At 41.4% G+C, this 15,091-nt stretch overlaps 1 protein-coding gene across 2 annotated transcripts in view; it reads right to left on the minus strand.

Moving 5' to 3' along the window:
- The window catches only part of LOC139538037 (A disintegrin and metalloproteinase with thrombospondin motifs 2-like), a 55,351-nt gene that overhangs the window by 18,600 nt on the left and 21,660 nt on the right, over positions 1-15,091 (minus strand). For both annotated transcript variants that reach the window (XM_071339949.1, XM_071339950.1), the window contains 2 exons: positions 13,870-14,041; positions 1,045-1,271 (listed from right to left, as the gene is read on the minus strand). In XM_071339949.1, the coding sequence (XP_071196050.1) occupies positions 1,045-1,271; positions 13,870-14,041 (399 nt within the window). The remainder of the gene's footprint in view (positions 1-1,044; positions 1,272-13,869; positions 14,042-15,091) is intronic.

Raw genomic sequence — 15,091 nt, forward strand, 5'->3', positions numbered from 1 at the left:
TCTGTTAACCTGTCTGTCTTTCTGTCTACCCACCTGGCTTCTGTCTGTCTGGCATTCGGTCGGTCTCTCTGCCTGCCTGGCCTCTGTCTATGCTTGCCTGCTTGACTACATGCCAGTCTCATCTTTCTGTTGACCTGTCTGCCTGTCTGCCTGTGTGAATTGATTTACTTGGATTCATCCTCTTGCTCTGCTTCAGTGGATCAAATGTAAAATGGCTAAATGACTCCCCTTACTGAGGAATAACAGAACTGTGCCACAGTGTGTTTCTGGGTAGTGCATTTGATCTTGTATTTCTTATATTTCTAGAAAATGAGCCGTCATGAAGCTTTCAAATTCATGCAAAGTGAACAGTACTCTACTGGATCGTGCTAACAAGTGAAATAGCGAAGGGAGGCCTGCTGGTATAGATACAGATGTGAAGCAAATTCCTCCCTTGGCCAAATAAAACAAGTATCTGATCAATATTCACCAGACTCCCATCGCACCCTTCTATCGCTGTTTCTCACACACACACTCTTTTGCCCTCATCCTTATACGTATCTACCGTCCCCTGTTTAATTCCTCCCCTCTCTCTCTCTATATATATATATATCTTCCTGGTCCTACCCCATGACCCTGCCCCCCCCACCACATCCCTAACCCTGTGTTAATAACCCTGGCAGCAGGGCCCTCATTAGCACTGGCCCCTGTCCTGATCCACCGGAGGGCATGGGCTGGATTCTTTTTCACTGGCCAGGTAGCTGGCTAATTGAAGCCAGAGTGCCAGAAAATCATTAGAATCAAAATAATAATTCTGCAAGGTCTCAAACAGGAGCCACTGTGCATTCACCTGAGGGGAGATGGGTGGTGGAAGAGACAGAAATGAAAAAGGGGAAAACACATTGAAAGCACATAGAACAGGTTACAGAGTTTAGGTTAGAGAATGATTTTGTGGTAGAAAATCACCTCAGAGGTGGAAATGGTTGCATGTGTGAAAAAGGTTTAGTGTAGTGTCGTGTTGCGTAGCGTTGCGTAGCATAGCGTTGCGTAGTATACGGTACTAACTATGTTCATGAGGGTGAGGAGGTACTTCTGGATGTGCTCTCTGCCATGGAAGTGGACCACAGAGGAGTCCACCCCGAGTAGGACCTCAATGTTGAACAGCTCGTGTTCCTCGTTGGCCTGGCGTCGGGCCCGAGCCTGCCTGGTCCTGTTCCAGATCAGGTTGTGATGCTGCTGCTGCACTCCTTTGGACAGGGCCTGCAGGTCCATCAGATCACCTATAACTGATCCTGAACAACACAGACAGACAGATACAGTATGTGTGGAAGAAGGCCTTAGAGAGGAGTCACAGTAGTTAATGGCATTGTACAGAAATTTTATTTAAGCTGGATGATATTAGCCTAAAAAACATTAAACAAAGTGTTGACTCAAATTGTATTCTTCTCCAAAAATGTTTTTGTGTGTCACATATACTCCCTCTCCGGCCTTTAGGTCATCAGGCTGCTGATTATTCCGCACACCTGTCTCCATCGTCAAGCGCACCAGCGCCTCATAGCACTCACCTGGACTCCGTGACCTCCTTGATTATCTTCCCTATATCTGTCACTCCCCTTGGTTCTTACCTCAGGTGTTGTTGACTCTGTTTTCATGTCGGTACGTTGTTAGTGTTTCTTTTATGTATTAAAACACTCACTCCTTGAACTTGCTTCCCGACTCTCAGCGCACTCGTTACATGGTGCTGTATCCTTGCAAGTAATCCAGCATGTGCATGGTGGTAAAAATGTATTTTTACCATTTAATATTTTATATTAGTCAATAGCCATTTTTGGAACATACAGACAAATACAATGTGTCTAATTCACAGCAGGGTTGGATTAAATTCAGAATTGAATTTGAGAAGGCCTCTTAAATTCAAATTTGAATAAAAGGAAATAGAATTGAATTCAATGAAATGGAAACGCCTCTTCTATATTACATGTAGGTGTATTTTATACAAATATACATGTTGTACGTAAAACATCAAACATGTCGTTATATAAACTCAGCAACAACAACAAAAAATGTCCCTTTTTCAGGTCCCTGCCTTTCAAAGATAATTCGTACAAATCCAAATAACTTCACAGATCTTCATTGTAAAGGGTTTAAACACTGTTTCCCATGCTTGTTCAATGAACCATAAACAATTAATGAACATGCACCTGTGGAACGGTCGTTAAGACGCTAACAGCTTAGGTAGGCAATTAAGGTCACAGGTAGGCAATTAAGGTCACAGTTATGAATACTTAGGACACTACAGAGGCCTTTCTACTGACTCTGAAAAACACAAAAAAAAAGATGCCCAGGGTCCCTGCTCATCTTCGTGAACGTGCCTTAGGCATGCTGCAAGGAGGCATGAGGACTGCAGATGTCCGTACTGTGAGACGCCTAAGACAGCGCTACAGGGAGACAGGACGGACAGCTGATCGTCCTCGCAGTGGCAGACCACGTGTAACAACACCTGCACAGGATCGGTACATCCGAACATCACACCTGCGGGACAGGTACAGGATGGCAACAACAACTGCCAGAATTACACCAGGAACACACATCCCTCCATCAGCGCTCAGACTGTCCGCAATAGGCTGCGAGAGGCTGTACTGAGGGCTTGTAGTCCTGTTGTAAGGCAGGTCCTCACCAGACATCACCGGCAACATCGTTGCCTATGGGCACAAACCCACTGTCGCTGGACCAGACAGGACTGGAAAAGAGTGCTCTTCACTGACGAGTCGCGGTTTTGTCTCACCAGGGGTGATGGTCGGATTCGCATTTATCCTCGAAGGAATCAGCTTTATACCAAGGCCTGTACTCAGGAGTGGGATCGATGGTGAGGTGGAGGGTCCGTCATGGTCTGGGGCGGTGTGTCACAGAATCAACGGACTGAGCTTGTTGTCATTGTAGGAAATCTCAACGCTGTGCGTTACAGGGAAGACATCCTCCTCCCTCATGTGGTACCCTTCCTGCAGGCTCATCCTGACATGACCCTCCAGCATGACAATGCCACCAGCCATACTGCTCGTTCTGTGTGTGATTTCCTGCAAGACAGGAATGTCAGTGTTCTGCCATGGCCAGCGAAGATCCGGGATCTCAATCCCATTGAGCACGTCTGGGACCTGTTGGATCGGAGGGCGAGGGCTAAGGCCATTCCCCACAGAAATGTCCGGGAACTTGCAGGTGCCTTGGTGGAAGAGTCGGGTAACATCTCACAGCAAGAACGGGCAAATCTGGTGCAGTCCATGAGGAGGAGATGCACTGCAGTACTTAATGCAGCTGGTGGCCTCACCAGATACTGACTGTTACTTTTGATTTTGACCCCCCCTTTGTTCAGGGACACATTATTCAATTTCTGTTAGTCACATGTCTGTGGAACTTGTTCAGTTCAAAATAAACGCAGTCGACAGTGAGAGGACGTTTTTTTTTTACTGAGTTTACATATACCTGTATTGGAAATATTGTTGAAACAATTGATTTTAAAATGAATGATCATGGAAAACAAAACCTGTATGCAAAAATTATTATAAGTTATTATATTTCATTAATCACAAAAATGTTCTTCAGTATGGGAAAATGCTACATTTCCCAGAATGCATTAGTTTAACCCTCACTTTGACCCTGAGGCCTTCAAAAAGAAGCCAAACAAATTAAACGGTTGGTGGAAATATAATAGGCTATTCTAAGCACTATGGTTAAAAGAGTACAGTATATGAACATTGTTACCTGAGAAAAGTGATGTATTCTTTCATACCTTTGTTGTAAGTCGCTCTGGATAAGAGCGTCTGCTAAATGACTTAAATGTAAATGTAAATACCTGAAAGTGTGACCTGTCAGATTCAATGAAACTCTCATGTTCTATTGCTGGCTTCACATGCTCGCGGGAAATGGAAAACTGGAAAGTGGGAAGTCATAAATCCAATATGATTGTGTTCAAGTGCTTTTGAAGTCAGAAACAATTCTTCACCCAATAAGATTTTAGCCAGCTTAATAAAGTTAGCTAATTTGCTTAACATTGACTATATGGTCAAACTAGCTACATTCTCCATATTGATAAGGTTGTAGTTGTCAGATAATGTCAGATAATTACGATAGCATGTGAATGCATGTAGCATATGACTGAGTGGAATTGTACTGAATAGAATTCTACTTCCTGTCAGTCAAACTCAAATTGTACATCCTGTGGGGTGTGGCCAATTCAATTTTAATTTAAACTCATGAGCTGATTCACAGTGCTGATTCACAGTGCACAGTGCACCTTCTCTATGCCATTTCGAAGTCTTGTGGTACGATAGGTTGATCTGACAGCTTGTTAAAAAGTATAATCCTCTCGACTGTTTACACACACATCTCCTGCCAGCGAACAGGTTTGAAAGAGAGAGATTCGTTAAGACAATCGCAAAATCTTGGGTTTGCTCCTGAGAATAACTTCTCTCTATCCATTGGTGAAATGAAAAGCGATGGTTCACCTTCCAACAGGACAAAGACCCTAAGCACACAGCCAAGACAACACAGGAGTAGCTTCGGGACAAGTCTCTGAATTTCCTTGAGTGGCCAAGCCAGAGCCCGGACTTGAACCCGATACAACATCTCTCTAGTGACCTGAAAATAGCTGTGCAGCGACGCTACACATCCAACCATCCAAGAAATTGAGAGGATCTGCAGAGAAAATTTCAATCTTGGTTTCATCAGACCAGAGAGTTTTGTTTCTCATGGTCTGAGAGTCTTTAGATGCCTTTTGGCAAACTCCAAGCGGGCTGTCATGTGCCTTTTACTGAGGAGTTTTCGCTTTGTCATTATGGGCTATTGTGTGTAGAATGATGAGGATTTTTTATTTATTTAATAAATGTTATAATAAGGCTGTAACGTAACAAAATGTGGAAAAGGAAAAAGGGTCTGAATACTTTCCGAATGCACTGTATATCTTCATAATAGCATTAGCACAATAACATGCTAGCTGTTCTCATAGACTTTCAGTCATTGCATCAATTGCTATCTATTTAAAAGCACATCCCAGCATTGTACGAGATCTTCAGTTTCTTGTCAATTTCTCGCATGGAATAGCCTTCATTTCTCAGAACAAGAATAGACTGATGAGTTTCAGAAGAAAGTCCTTTGTTTCTGGCCATTTGGAGACTGTAATCGAACCCACACATGCTGATGCTCCAGATACTCAACTAATCTAAAGAAGGCCAGTTGTATTGCTTATTTAATCAGAACAACAGTTTTAAGCGGTGCTAACATAATTGCAAAAGGGTTTTCTAATGATCAATTAGCCTTTTAAATTATAAACTTGGATTAGCTAACACAATGTGTCAATTGGAACACAAGAGGTGATGGTTGCTGATAATGGACCTCTGTACGCCTATGTAGATATTCCATTAAAAAATCTGCTTTTTCCAGCTACAATAGTCATTTACAACATTAACAATGTCTACACTGTATTTCTGATCAATTTGATGTTATTTTAATGGACAAAAAAGTAGCTTTTCTTTCAAAACAAGGACATTTCTAAGTGACCCCAAACTTTTGAACGGTAGTGCATAGGAAACTAGGCGTATGTCATGCGTCACTACCTCACAGGAGAGGCATTTGAACGTAAACATTCTGGAACATATGAATTTTCATGTGCCTTAATAACAAACTTGTTATTAATAAATAAGCATCTACTTCCGGCGCCGACAGAGATGGCCGCCTCGCTTCGCGTTCCTAGGAAACTATGCAGTATTTTTTTTTTTTTTTATACTTATGTCATGCAATAAAATGCTAATTAATTACTTAAAAATCATACAATGTGATTTTCGGGATTTTTGTTTTAGATTCCGTCTCTCACAGTTGAAGTGTACCTATGATAAAAAATTACAGACCTCTACATGCTTTGTAAGTAGGAAAATCGGCAAAATCGGCAGTGTATCAAATACTTGTTCTCCCCACTGTATATACTGTACTCTATACCATCTACTGCATCTTGCCATCTTTATGTAATACATGTACCACTAGCCACTTTAAACAATGCCACGTTATATGTTTACATACCCTACATTACTCATCTCATATGTATATACTGTACTCTATACCATCTACTACATCTTGCCTATGCCGTTCTGTACCATCACTCATTCATATATTTTTATGTACATATTCTTCATCCCTTTACACTTGTGTGTATAAGGTAGTTGTTGTGAAATTGTTAGGTAAGATTACTTGTTGGTTATTACTGCATTGTCGGAACTAGAAGCACAAGCATTTTGCTACACTCGCATTAACATCTGCTAACCATGTGTATGTGACAAATAAAATTTGATTTGATTTGCATGCCATCTGTATAAATTAATAGATTGTTAAATTGTGAACCTAGTTGGTTTAGCCACAGAAAAAGCCAGGAACCTTCCCGCTAGCCATGATTGGCTGAGATAATGGATGGGCTGGACATGCCGAGAGATGAGTTCGGATTGGTCTGCCATGTATTACGCTTCTGTCTATAACATAAAGTATGTGTCGGTAATTCGTTGTATCGCAGTTGTTTTTTTTAAGATATCACGAAGAGGACCGAGTTTTGAAATCAGTGGAATGCCGGGTGGAAGCAGAGAGTGATAGCTAAGGAGATAGCAGTAGAGAAAATTGAGGTGTTTGATTGCAAATGTGGAGGGAGTCGAAAAGAGAACATAGAAGGCTGTTGTATTCCGAAGACAGGTGTTTTATACATCTTCAAACTAAGGGCAACCATGGCATCCGTGGCAGAGAGGGAGAAGCGTTCATCCATGTATACGAGCAAGAGAGTCTAGCTAGCTACATTTTCACTTATTATACGTTTCTAATTCGGTCAGAAAGTTGTTTTCATTTAAAGTTAAAGGCTGTTTCGCTATCTAATGTTACGAATATGATCTTTGTATTAATACTATTGTTTTCATTGATAGTTATAGCCTAATGTTAGCTAGTTAGCTAACATTAAACCTAGTTGGTGGTTAGCTTTAGCTACCTGTAGATTTATGCAGGGTAGTAACGTTAGGAGTTGGGTTTATAGTTCATTGTTTAGCTAGCTAGCTTCATGTCTAAACAAAAGACTACACTATGCAAGTAATCATTTCACTGTACCGTTTACACCTTCTATATCCTGTTCATGTGACAAACTTTGATTTTATTTTATATAGCGTGTGTTTACCAGAGACGGTAATGTGAAGAACAACATGACCTGCACCAAAGTCAAATTAAGATGTAACGTTAGGCCAACAAGACAGTGTCCCTGTTCTAAAATTCTCTGGTAGAATGCACTGCTTTTATTTTGTCACACTCACAACCGTAAGATATTTTCTGTAATTAGCTCGCCATTAACTTGTAAATAACGATTTTGTTGCGAGTTTATTTTCCTGTATTAATGAATACAAATGAGCTAAAGTTAAGACGTTGTCAGCTATATGATATGGTCATTATTTGAACTGGCTAGCCAGCTAACTTAACTTTAGCTAGCTAGCCAACAAGCTAGAAACTAACCAAAACATTATTTAGAAAGTTGCTTTTAGTTGCCTGGTTCGCTAGATTGACATTTACTAAACACATTTTTAAACAGATGAGTTTATTAGTTTTAAAATACACCAGTTATGCTATTGTGGACCACCAGGCTGCTGATGTCATGGATCCTGTCATTTTTGTGTTTATAGCTTATTTTTCATTACGACAAGTTTGATGGTGAACGACTATAGAATGTTCATGATGTCACTGCGACAACTGTATACAGAAGTGTCGATAGACGTAGCATAAACCAGCCTTTAGTCTTGAAATCTTTGGTTGTTAAGTACAATATTTGGTTGTTTAGTACACTCACTACCATACTCACTGTTTAGCACATGGCCTCACATTTGAATCCTGGGTCTAGGCTTAAGAGGGTATGAACGATGCTAAATGGGTGTAGACAAATAAGAGCTCTCCAGTCCGAAGTGGATGTCGATTAAGGCAGCCCCCCGCACCTCTCTGATTCAGAGGGGTTGGGTTAAATGCGGAAGACACATTTCAGTTGAAGGCATTCAGTTGTACAACTGACTAGGTATCTCCCTTTCCCTTTCCAGTAGGTGTACTAAAACATTCAAGGGCCATTTTCTCAAAAGTGTAGTTACAAGTTTATCATCTTTCAAAGCAGAAATACTTTCATATTGTTCCTCAACTGTAGTGTATGATATACCATTTTCTAGCTCTGTGTCTCTACTTTTATCCAATGTAAAAAACACAATTTCTAATTTAACTACATAAGACCAAATCGAGACGGTGAGTCACATATATATATATAAAATGGCATCATCATTTTTACAGCGGTGGCAACAATAGGGGAAACAATGATGCTCTACTGTACTGCAATTACCAATACAATTTCAATGACGCAAAAAGCATGTATACATCCAGCATATTTAAATAGAGCCTGGATGATGACAGGGGTGATCTTGAATTATGACAGAGTCAATTGGCTCAGAAGTGACATATATAAAGCTCAGACTAATAACAAGCTGAAAGGGTTCACATAAGGGCCAGTCGTATTCTTTTTAGAAAGCTCCCCTTTCAAGTTTTAAACATATTTATTTGATAATTAATGATGTGTTCTTCTCAATAAACAATCTCCTCAGGTTCATTACAGGAGCAGATTTATGGCTGATTCATAGAAAGACAGGGTGGTTAGAGGACAGAGAGCTGGACCAGCCCTACTGCTGCCTGGCCACCGTACAAGACGTCATATGCTGTAGGCAGTAAATCTCATGAATAAATGGGAGAACTTCTAATAGGGAAACTGGAGGAGATGCATTAGATCACTGTAATCATTTTTTACATATCTCTGGCAAAACATATGTAGAAAATGTATCTAGATTTATAAACTATGAAAGATTGTATTAAGGGTGAAGAAAAAGGTAATACATTCCACGATAAAAAATTAATTTCTCTTTAAAATGATATCATTGCTCCTCAATATTACAAGAATACATCTTAAAGCATTGTGTCTTTGTATGCACTTCCAGGCTTTCCTACCATAAAACAATGGTATGAGTTCTGTCTTCATGGACTCTCTTGCAGGTGAACTCTTGATCGAAGCATTGGAATAGATGGAACAAACCTGGCAATCCAAGCAGCTTGGGAAGTGAAGCATGGGAACAGGGGACAAAACACCCATTGCTCAGGTTACCGTCAGCTCACACCCCGTTTCCATTCCAGCCCATCAAAACATAACTCAGCACGTTCCAACACAGGCATCCTGAGCTAAAAAACAAAGTCATCATATTTCAAGGGTAAAGCCTTCGAAGAACAACAATGTTCTCTGCCAATGACTATAAATAGATTGATACAGAGGCGGGTGGGTCACGTGCTTTGGGTTTCTATACTGACTGTGGACATTGATTCCTCATTAGTGTTGATAGATACTGTGTGTCGATGCTGGTGAGCTTTAATACTGGGCTTCCCAGTAGCAATCCTCAAGGACCCCTCATATTACACACTGATGAGAAAGTGTGAATTGAGACATGATAGCGCTTTCAAATGATAAAATGGTTGAATAGAAAGCAATCAACCACAGGTGTTTTTTATTGGAGTGTTTAGGCTACTTACATTTACCGTTTTAGTCATTTAGCAGACACTCTTATCCTGAGCGATTTACAGCAGTAAGTGCAGTGCATACATTTGTAGATTTGTTCGTACTGGTCCCTTGTGGGAATTGTACCCACAACCCTAGCATTGCAAGTGCCATGCTCTACCAACTGAGCCATACGGAACAAGAGTCTATACTTCAAGTATAAATAGCATGGTGCCTGGTGCAGTTCTAATGCTGTTAGCTGTAACCCCAGGTGGGACAGTGAGGTTGTGCCCTTGAGGCAGGTACTTAGCCTTAGGGGCCTCTGGGAACATTTCAGTGACAATGCAAAACCTAAATAGTACACCCACCACAAAAGTCACCCTGGATGAGGGTGGTCTCATGAGGTATGCTGGCTCAGCTGCGTTCAATCTGAATGTGAAGAGAAAGGATTCGGGTGCAAGGGAAAAGCGTATCAAGATTTACATTACATTTAAGTCATTTAGCAGACGCTCTTATCCAGAGCGACTTACAAATTGGAAAGTTCATACATATTCATCCTGGTCCCCCCGTGGGAATTGAACCCACAACCCTGGCGTTGCAAGCACCATGCAAGATCACATGTCTTCGCAAGATGAAGTGATTCTTGATGTTCTTGATGTTGTTTTCTCTCTGAGCGGATCTTAAAACACAGCATCCGTCTGAGGTCACACTTTCCTTCCCCCTTCCATTGCTGCCTGCAGCCAAATCCCATCCAGATGTGTTTAGAATCCTAAACCTTCCCTGGGTTACCCAAGGTCCCCCCTCTATCACTCAACTGATCCGCCGCATCAGACCCAGCCTAGCTCCACATTCAGGGGATAACGCCTCCACTCAGATGAGATTGGAACACTGACATGACAGCCAAATAAAACAAAATGGATGCTGCAGTCAAATAAAGGAAATCTGTTATGTGACGAAGTATACAAAACCCAAACGACTAAACAAGACGTAGAGCACTTTGTACAGACAGAGAGAACCAGGGACATTTGTAGCGTCTACAAAATCGCCTGTAAAAAACATGTTCACCGTCCAACATTTGTCAAAAAACAAACGGAATATTTTTTATTTTAGGGGATGACTTTCAATGAAAAACATGTGCGGTGGTGAAACACAGACACACAGACACACACATACACATGCAGGCCAAACCAGGCAAGCATGCACATACACACAGACACAAGTACACACGTGCACTCTTAGCTACACACACAGTACGTAGAAGTAATGCACGGTTTCAGCCACCTCTAGTATTAGGCATGACTATGTGTTTATAGGGTAACAGGGTATTAAGGGTGACCAGGATATACAGCAGCACTTCTTTGACCCATTCAAAATCACTCCCTGCTGCATGGCTATTACAGGATAACATTACCAAATCCTCAGAAATAGTTCACCTACTCTTGCCATGAAGGAGCTAACTCAAGTCATTGTCTTGCATCAGATACAGTTGAAGTCAGAAGTTTATATATACCTTGGCCAAATACATTTAAAAACTCAGTTTTTCACAATTCTTGACATTTAATCCTAGTAAAAATTCCCTGTTTTAGGTCAGTTAGGTTACAGTTACATTATTTTAAAGAATGTGAAATGTCAGAATAATAGTAGAGAGAAGGATTTATTTCAGCTTTTATTTCTTTCATCACATTCCCAGTGGGTCAGAAGTTTACATACGCTCAATTAGTATTTGGTAGCATTGCCTTTAAATTGGTTAACTTGGGTCAAACGTTTCAGGTAGCCTTCCACAAGCTTCCCACAATAAGTTGGGTGAATTTTGGCTTATTCCTCCTGACAGAGCTGGTGTAACCGAGTCAGGTTTGTAGGCCTCCTTCCTCGCACATGCTTTTTCAGTTCTGGCTACACATTTTCTAAGGGATTGAGGTCAGGGCTTTGTGATGGCCACTCCAATACCTTGACTCTGTTGTCCTTAAGCCATTTTGCCAAAACTTTGGAAGTATGCTTGGGGTCATTGTCCATTTGGAAGACCCATTTGCGACCAAGCTTTAACTTCCTGATGGATGTCTTGATATGTTGCTTCAATATATCCACATAATTTCCCATCCTCATGAAGCCATCTATTTTGTGAAGTGCACCAGTCCCTCTTGCAGCAAAGCACCCCCACAACATGATGCTACCACCCCCGTGCTTCACAGTTGGGATGGTGTTCTTTGGCTTGCAAGCCTCCCCCTTTTTCCTCCAAACATAACATTATGTCTGGCTTTTTTATGGTGGGTGTGGAGCAGTGGCTTCTTCCAGGTTATGTCGATATAGGACTAATTTTACTCTGGCTATAGATACTTTTGTACCTGTTTCCTCCAGCATTTTCACAAGGTCCTTTGACGTTGTTCTGGGATTGATTTGCCCTTTTCGAACCAAAGTACGTTAATCTCTAGGAGACAGAACGGGTCTCCTTCCTGAGCGGTATGACGGCTGTGTGGTCCCACGGTGTTTATACTTGCGTACTATTGTTTGTACAGATGAACGTGGTACCTTCAGTCATTTCGAAATTGCTCCCAAGGATGAACCAGACTTGTGGAGGTCTACACATTTTTTTCTGAGGTCTTGGCTAATTTCTTTGAGCAGCTGTTCTTGCGATCATTGTCACGAAGCCCGCCCCTCTTGTGTTAGAAGTTCTGAACGAGAAAGTGCAGGCTATATAGAAATAATTATGCTCAAATTAAAAAAAGCATTCAACTAAATAATGAGGGTTTCTATCATCCTAATGGAGGTGTAGATTCCATCTCATATTCCACTGTTCCAACTTGTAAACAAGGATTTCTGTTAATGTGACCCCGTGCAGCCAACGGCAATGTTCGCTTTAGGTATAATCATTTGACAGTTCTAACACAGTTCCACTTCTGACACTGCCAAAATAACCGATATGCAGATGTCGGCTAAAGCTGATCTGATTGAATAGTGCCCTTAATGTTTATTTTACTCAATGTCCTTATCATTCTCTTGAACAAGGTCCATCTAGAGTCTGCTCTAGGTCAACCATGCTCTCCTGGAGGAGTTAAGTTTACTGTAGGCTAATATCCCATCAGCCCTGCCACGTAGGAGTTGGCTGCGACCGAACCGCCTCTGATGGATTTGTGCGACTACATCTGAGCTTTTAATCCGATCCACACATTCCAGCTGATGTCGCCAAAGTCCATCATGAGGGTGTTCTCCTGTATCTCCACCAGTTCCCCCTTTAGAAGTTCATACAATTTTGTCTGTGCTGTACGTGTGTGTATCTGTGTTCTTTACGTTTATATAAATTGTGAGAGAATGTGTGCATTTGTGTTATGAGAATTTGTATAGAACAATTCAACCGGAATACATCTGCCTTTTGTATCGTCTTTTAGAGTAGACAGTAGAACTACTCAGACAAAGAAACTACAAATTTGAAGTGACTGAGAAGCAAGTCTAGCCTCCCAATATCTTCAGGCTGAGCTCCGTTGTTGGAACTGAAGTGACATGTGAATCCCTTTTATAACTTTATTACTTGTCTTGATCCACCCACTCAGTGTATATTCCTGCTTTGTCAGGAATACGTTCTGGCAAACTTTAGGAATGGACAGGGTCAAATGGGAGACATGGGGGGGGGGGGGGGGGGGGCATTGCACCATACTGTACTTTTCCCATCCAGTGAGAATGCTTTATCACAATTTTGCAAAGTCGAATGGCTGTACACGGCAGAGAGAAGATTAAAAAGTAGCACATTTGGTTCAATCGAGTTTAGTAGCCTTTGCTTTGTCAAACAAGGGGGTTGAACTATCCTCCAGTAAGATTTGCTTAGTAGAGGCATGCCAGAGAGTGCACGCGTTTGCGTATTTACATGTGGAGTCATGACAGGTTATGTATACAGTGAACTAAAGATTAGATTTATAGAATCAGGAAACACAAAACAAATCTGAATAAACAAATGTGTAATAAGGTGCTTTCTCGGGATAGCATCCATAATGTTCATCAGGCTGGACCGGGAGAACATGGAGAGGGATACATTTGTTTTCTCTCTGCACAATAAAGCAACGTTTACTGCCATTTTCAACATACGGTATCTCCCAAAAGGGATACAAATGGAAGTCTTTCATAACTGTTTCACATTTCAAAATGAAGGACAATAATCTGACAGAGTAGCTCATACATTAAACCCAGAAATCCCACGAGGCTTATCTGCATTCAGCACTCGAAAGTCACAAATGACGATGACCTATGAAGGATTTTGATCATGTCTCCTGACAGTCAGGAAAATCATATGGAGTCTGTAAAGGTGTATCGGAAGTTCCTTTTACCTCGGGGGTGAGAGTCTGCTGTTTGATTGACAGGGGGCCTCTTAATGGCAGAGGAGCGATAAACAATGTGATGTCGTCCGTCTCCGCTCTCCTCCTCCTCTACCGTCAGACCCCCTCCACGCACCAGGGGCTCGATGAAGAACTCCTCCTTCCCCGTACGGATCATTCCTGCCTGAGAGAGAGAGAGATGAGAAGGGGGGGGTTGAACTCTACAATCACAATCTTCTAACATGAAAAACTAACTTTTAAAGGTGCACTATGGAGAAAAATCACCATTTCCTGGTTGAAAAAATTTGAATAGTTCGCCTAATTTCAGTTGATGTGATAAAACAAGCAAATATAGTGTAGAGAATCATTGTACCATCTAAACCGCTGTGGAATATATTTTCCATAACCTAAAATATTGTATTTTCAGCTGTTTGAAGCTGGTGTACCAATCCAAAAGTAAAATACGCAAAAAAACTAAGCTTAAGAATGGGAAGCATAGAAATAGCACACATAGAACATATCTACCACTTTATAGACTTGCTTTCAATGAGAATGACAGATCTATAACTCACATTTCTATGTGAATTTGGTTGGGTCGCCCAAAAAGTTACCTATTGCAGCTTTAAATAACACTTTGAGAATAACTTTGAGAAAGGGAAATACACAATAATCAATATCTCAACCACTTTGAAGATCAGCCAGAAGAGAGGACAGCATTGACAAGTAGACCTGACATGAGACTGAAAGGGAAATTAGTTGATCAATATGAGGCTATAAACAGCAAAATAAAAAAATAAATGCAGACAGCCTAAATGTGGCGTGACAACCCAAGCCAAGTGCTCCCCCCCCCCCCAAGCCAAGTCTTCGTGAATGTGAAGACAAGGGGTGTGAATGTGAACTGCTCCTCTCTCTCCCCCCCTGACCGCAGAGCTAGAGCATGGCCGCTGATGCGGCCGTTTAGCCACAGCCTCCTGGGAAATTTTACATAAGGAGCTGTCACATCCTCCCGAGGTTTAATTACCAAAGAAAGGTCTGGACGCAGCATAAATCGACACCAGCGGATAGACCTCGATTAGCCAACTCTCTGAGCCACTGTGAAGTCAAACGTAATCTGCCTTGCTGCAGGGCTAAACACACAACATCCTCACCTCAGAAAGGCAGTTGCTCACCTCATCTCAGGAAATCTAGAACTCTAACAGCTGATTAAAGTCATGCTAGGGATTAAAGGAGCTAA

Source organism: Salvelinus alpinus, chromosome 13 (assembly GCF_045679555.1).
Source record: "Salvelinus alpinus chromosome 13, SLU_Salpinus.1, whole genome shotgun sequence".
Taxonomy (NCBI): domain Eukaryota; kingdom Metazoa; phylum Chordata; class Actinopteri; order Salmoniformes; family Salmonidae; genus Salvelinus; species Salvelinus alpinus.